Source organism: Onychostruthus taczanowskii, unplaced genomic scaffold (assembly GCF_017590055.1).
Source record: "Onychostruthus taczanowskii isolate IOZ18803 unplaced genomic scaffold, ASM1759005v1 scaffold188, whole genome shotgun sequence".
NCBI classification, from domain to species: Eukaryota; Metazoa; Chordata; class Aves; order Passeriformes; family Passeridae; genus Onychostruthus; species Onychostruthus taczanowskii.
Genome location: NW_024499106.1, coordinates 565,903 through 571,741, shown reverse-complemented (window position 1 = coordinate 571,741; position 5,839 = coordinate 565,903). Strand labels below are relative to the sequence as shown.

Below are 5,839 nucleotides of genomic sequence, written 5' to 3'. Positions count from 1 at the left end.
CCCTGGAGCCCCCCGTGCCCTTCTCGTGCCTCTCACCCCCCGTGCCCCCTGCAGCCCCCCGTGCCCGCCGTGCCCGCACCAGGTCCAGGCTGGTTCTCTCCAGCACATCCACCAGCTTCTCCAACCGCGTGCGGGGCGTGAAGATGAAGTCATCGTCCACCCACAGCACGTACTTGGTGGTCACCTGCGACACCGCCAGGTTCCTCCCGGCGAACCAGCCCTGCGGGGGCAGCGCGGACCCTCGGGCACGGCCCCGCACCCGCAAGTGCCCGCGGTGCCACCCCTGTGCCCCGCGGGCCTGAGAGAGCCCCGTGTCCCCAGCCGGGGATCCCCCCGTGTCCCCATCCCTGAGATCCCCCCGTGTCCCCATCCGGGGATCCCCCCGTGTCCCCATCCGGGGATCCCACAACCCTGACAGACCCGTTGTGTCCCCATCCCTGGGGTCCCTCCATGTCCCTTTGTCCAGGATCCCCCCGTGTCCCCATCCCTGGGGTCCCCCCGTGTCCCCATCCCCGGGGTCACCCTTCCTCCCGGCGAACCAGCCCTGCGGGGGCAGCGCGGACCCTCGGGCACGGCCCCGCACCCGCAAGTGCCCGCGGTGCCACCCCTGTGCCCCGCGGGCCTGAGAGAGCCCCGTGTCCCCATCCGGGGATCCCCCCGTGTCCCCATCCGGGGATCCCACAACCCTGACAGACCCGTTGTGTCCCCATCCCTGGGGTCCCTCCATGTCCCCTTGTCCAGGATCTCCCCGTGTCCCCATCTTGGGGATCCCCCCGTGTCCCCATCCCCAGGATCCCCCCGTGTCCCCTTCTCCAGGATCCCACAGCCCTCACAGACCCCTCGTGTCCCCATCCCCGGGGTCACCCCGTGTCCCCCGTGTCCCTCGAGCCCTGCCAACCCCCACGAGCCCCCTGGGTTCTGTCACTTTGTCAGCCCCTCACGTGTCCCCTCCTCTCCCTGGGGGTGTCCCTGCCCTGGCAGGGTTCCCATGTCCCCCTTCCCCACTGTCCCCTTCCCCAGGGACCCCCACCCTGCCAGCCGTGCTTCTCCCTGGGGGTCCCCACCCTGCCAGCCCCCCTGCCACGCCCAGGCAGCCACATCCCGCTCAGGACCCCGGTGTCCATTCTCTGCCATCCCAGACCTCCATGTCCCCTCCTTTTTGGGGACTTCAGCTCCTGCCAGCCCCTCCTGTGCCCCACACGGCTCTGCCAGCCCCCATGTCCCCTGTTTGGGGTCCCTGCCACCCTCCGTGTCCCCTGTCACCAACCCCTATCCCCTGTCTGGGGTCCCCACTGCCCTGCCACCCTCCCATGTTCCCTGTCTGGTGTCCCTTCCCCCTTCCTGTGTCCCCTGTTTGGGGTCCCTGCCACCATCCCCTGTCCCCTGTCTGGGGTCCCCACAGCTTGCCACCCTCCCATGTCCCCTGTCTGGGGTCCCTTCCCCCTTCCTGTGTTCCCTGTGGGGGTCCCTGCCATCCTCCCATGTCCCCTGTCTGGATCTCTGCCACCCTCCCGTGTCCCCTGCCACCATCTGGTGTCCCCTGTCTGGGTCCCTGTCCCCCCTGCTGTGTCCCCTGTCTGGGGTCCCTGCCCCCCTTCCCTCTCCCCTGTGGGGGTCCCTGCCATGCTGCCCTGTCCCCTTTTTGGGGTCCTTCCTCATCCCCTGTCCCCTGCAGGGGTCCCTGCCCCCCCCCGTGTCCCCTGTCTGGGTCCCTGCCACCCTCTCCTGTCCCTGTGGGTATCCCTGCCACCAACCTGTGTCCCCTGTGGGGGTTCCTGCCCCTCCCGTGTCCCCTGCTGTGTCCCCTTCCCTCTCCCCTGCCCTGTCCCCTGTCTCCTCCCCTGCTGTGTCCCCTGCCGTGTCCCCTGTCTCCTCCCCTGCTGTGTCCCCTTCCCTGTCCCCTGCCCTGTCCCCTGTCTCCTCCCCTGTCTCCTCCCCTGCCCTGTCCCCTGCCGTGTCCCCTGCCCTGTCCCCTTCCCTGTCCCCTGCCGTGTCCCCGCCCCGCGGTGCCCCCGTGCCCACCTTGCCGAAGGGCATGAGGTAGTGCTCCAGGTGTGGCCCTGCCAGGGGCTCGGGGCGCTGGCTGTCGTCGGCCACCACGATGGTGACGGAGGGGTAGAAGCGGCGGATGCTGGCGATGAGCCCCCGCAGCTTGTCATAGCGCAGGAACGTCTTGGTGGCCACGGTCACCAGCGCCGAGATGTTGTACCCTGGGGGGGAGGCACTGGGAGCGCTGGGAGCCCGAGCTGGGATGCTGGGAGTGCTGGGAGACTGAACTGGGAGCACTGGGAGTGCTGAGAGCATGAACTGGGAGCGCTGGGAGCCTGAACTGGGAGTACTGGGAGACTGAACTGGGAGTACTGGGAGTGCTGGGAGACTGAACTGGGAGCACTGGGAGCGCTGGGAGCACGAACTGGGAGTGCTGGGAGACTGAACTGGGAGTACTGGGAGTGCTGGGAGACTGAACTGGGAGTACTGGGAGTGCTGGGAGCCTGAACTGGGAGTACTGGGAGACTGAACTGGGAGTACTGGGAGTGCTGGGAGCCCGAACTGGGAGCACTGGGAGTGCTGGGAGTGCTGGGAGCCCAAACTGGGAGCACTGGGAGTGCTGGGAGACCGAACTGGGAGTGCTGGGAGCCCAAACTGGGAGCACTGGGAGCGCTGGGAGCCTGAACTGGGGGCACTGGGAGCACTGAACACCCCCACGGAGGGCACTGGGACTGTCCCAAGGAGCAGGGATGGGAACACTGGGGTCACTGGGAGCACCGGGAGTCAGGCACTGGGGACACTGGGAGCACTGGGGACACTGGGAGCACTGGGATCCGGGCACTGCGGGAACTGGGAGCACTGGGAGGCTGGCTGGGGACACTGGGAGCACTGGGGACACTGGGAGCACTGGGATCCGGGCACTGCGGGAACTGGGAGCACTGGGAGGCTGGCACTGGGAGCACTGGGGACACTGGGAGCACTGGGAGGCTGGCACTGGGAGCACTGGGGACACTGGGAGCACTGGGGGCAGGGCCGGGCCGCTCTCGGGGTGCAGCCCCGTGCTCACCCCCGTCCCCGCTGCTGGCGCTGTCGCTGTCGCCGCCGCTGTCGCTGTCGCCGGCGCTGCCCGGGCCGTAGAGGCGCGGCGTGGGCGGGTGGCGGATGCGGATGGCGAAGGCGGCGGAGTGGCCGTCGGTGGAGAACTGCACTGCAGGGCGAGCGGGGGCTGGGGGCGAGGGGCGCGGGTGCTCCCCCCGCGCCCCCTCACCGGGCACCAGCACCGTCTGCAGCGGCCGCACCTCCACCCCCTGCGCCGGGTACTCCAGCGGGGAGTTGGCCGGGACGATCAGCAGGCGGTCGGCGGGGGTCTGCACCCTGCGGGGGGGGCACCGGCGCTTCAGCCGGGGGTCCCGGGGGGGGTCGCACACCCAGCCAGGGGGTGCCAGCCTCCCCGCGGCGCCCCGGGGGTCCCCGCGCTCACCGGTTCCGGTAATTGCGGTACTCGCGCTCCCGCAGCCGCAGCTGCCGCGGCCGCTCCCCGGGGGCGAAGGCGCTGGCGAAGTCCAGCCCCGCCGGGCCGGGCCCGAAGAGCCGCCGGTGCAGCGGCAGCGCCAGCCCCGCCTCCGCCTCCGCCTCGCACGAGCAGCCGTTCCTGGGCAGCAGCCTGTCGCGACAGGGCCGCTGTCACCGACAGCAGCGGCGCCAGAGCCTGCGCCGCGGGGAGCGGCACCGCCCTGGCACCTCCTGTCACCGCCTGTCCCCAGGTGTCACTGCTCTGGCACCTCCTGTCCCTGCATGGCACCGCCCTGGCACCTCCTGTCACCTCCCCTGTCCCCAGGTGTCACCGCCCTGCCACCTCCTGTCACCTCCCCTGTCCCCATTGTCACTGCCTTGGCACCTCCTGTCACTGCCTGTCCCCCGGTGTCACTGCCTTGGCACTGCCCTGGTACCTCCCGTCCCCTCGTGTCACCACCCTGGCACCTCCTGGCACCGCCTGTCCCCAGGTGTCACCGCTCTGGCACCTCCTGTCCCTGCATGGCGCCGCCCTGGCACCTCCTGTCACCTCCCCTGTCCCCAGGTGTCACCGCCTTGGCACCGCCCATCCCTGTGTGGCACCTCCCTGGCACCTGCCGCCACCCCCACAGCCCTGACCCCCCTGGCACGGCCTTTGTCACCCCTCTGTCACTGCCCATCGCCCTTCCCCTGGTGTCCCCACCACACGATCCTGGGGTGCCCCCAACACCCAACCCTGGGGTGCCCCATTTTTGGCTGCCCCCACACAGGGGCGCCCCACGGGTGCCACAGCCGCATTCTGGGGTGCCCTCAGCCCTGAGCACCCACGCCCTTGGGTGCCCCAACCCTTGGGTACCCCAACCCTTGGGTACCCCACCCTTGGGTGCTCCAACCCTTGGGTACCCCAACCCTTGGGTGCCCCACCCTTGGGTACCCCAACCCTTGGGTGCCCCCCAGTGTCCCCAGTGTCCTCATTGCCCCCCCAGTGTCCCCAGTGCCCCCCCCGGTGCCCCCGGGGAAGGGCAGCCCCCCCCAGTGCCCCCCAGTGGGCCCCCCCCCCGGTGCCCCCCAGTACAACCCAGCTCCTCCCAGTGCCCCCTGGTGTCCCCAGGGCCCCCAGCTCCTCCCAGTGCCCCCAGCACAACCCAGAGCCCCCAGTGCCTCCTGCTGCCACCCAGCATCCCCAGTGCAAACCAGTACAAACCAGTGCCCACGGCAACCCCCAGGGACCCCCGGTACAAATCAATGCCCACAGCCCCTCCCAGTACAAACCAGTGCCCGCGGCAACCCCCAGGGAACCCCGGTACAAATCAATGCCCACAGCCCCTCCCAGTACAAACCAGTACAAACCAGTGCCCACGGCAACCCCCACGGACCCCCGGTACAAACCAGTGCCCACAGAACCCCCAGTGACTCCCAGTACAAACCAGTGCCACCAGTGCCGTGCACCATCCCTCATTCCCTGCTCTGCCTCCAGCGTCTCCCAGCACTCCCATGTCCCAGTTTCCCAGTTCTCCCAGTTTCCCAGTTCATCCCAGTACCCTGCCCAGTGCCCCCCACCCCGCTCCCCCGTTCTGCTGTGCTTGGACCCCTCTATCCCGCCCCAGTGCTCCCAGTATCCCCAGTGCCTCCCAGTGCTCCCAGTTCTCAAAGTGCTCCCATTTCTCCCAGTGTTCCAAATTCTCCCAGTTCCCCCAGTGTTCCAAATTCTCCCAGTGCTCTCAGCGCTTCCAGTGCTCCCAGTGCAGGCTCCCAGCATTCCCAGTTCTCCCAGTGCCCCCAGAGCTCCCAGCACTCCCAGTACCCCCAGCCCTCCCGGTGCCCCCAGCGCTCCCCGTGCTCTCACCTGGGGGTGGGCGCAGGTCCGGGGGGGCTCAGCCCACACTCATGGCTCTGCCCCCGCAGCTCCGGCCTGGGGACACGGCGACAGTGTCGGGGCGGGAGGGACCCCCCCGGCTCCCCCAGTCTCCCGGCCCTGCCGCCCCCCGGGGACGCCCCAGACCCCCCGGGGGTCCCCCCGAGGGTGAGGGGTCTGGCAGAGGCAGGGCCCGGGGCACACCCGCGGGATGGGGGCTGGGGGTGTCTGCGGGCAGAGGCGGCGATGTCGCAGCCGCGGGGCAGTGGCAGCTGCCATCCCTCATGGCGACACGTCGCGACAGGAGCGGCCCCGGCCCTACCTGGCTCGGCTGGCGGATCCCGGCGCTCCGCGGCCGCAAGCGGCACCGGCACCGGAGCGGGCGGCGAGGGCGCCCCCGGCGGCCCCGGTGCGGAACGGCACCGCCGCAGCCCCGGGAGGGGCGGGGCGAGGCTGCGGGGGGAGAGGCGGCGGGGGGGGGGG

At 70.5% G+C, this 5,839-nt stretch overlaps 1 protein-coding gene across 1 annotated transcript in view; it reads right to left on the bottom strand.

The window, feature by feature from the left end:
- The window catches only part of B4GALNT1 (beta-1,4-N-acetyl-galactosaminyltransferase 1), a 9,349-nt gene that overhangs the window by 2,956 nt on the left and 554 nt on the right, over positions 1–5,839 (bottom strand). Inside the window, exons 2-7 of the mRNA XM_041401242.1 lie at positions 5,679–5,809; positions 5,348–5,413; positions 3,470–3,652; positions 3,056–3,363; positions 2,023–2,210; positions 80–220 (exon numbers count right to left, since the gene is read on the bottom strand). Coding sequence (XP_041257176.1) covers positions 80–220; positions 2,023–2,210; positions 3,056–3,363; positions 3,470–3,652; positions 5,348–5,413; positions 5,679–5,809 — 1,017 coding nt within the window. The remainder of the gene's footprint in view (positions 1–79; positions 221–2,022; positions 2,211–3,055; positions 3,364–3,469; positions 3,653–5,347; positions 5,414–5,678; positions 5,810–5,839) is intronic.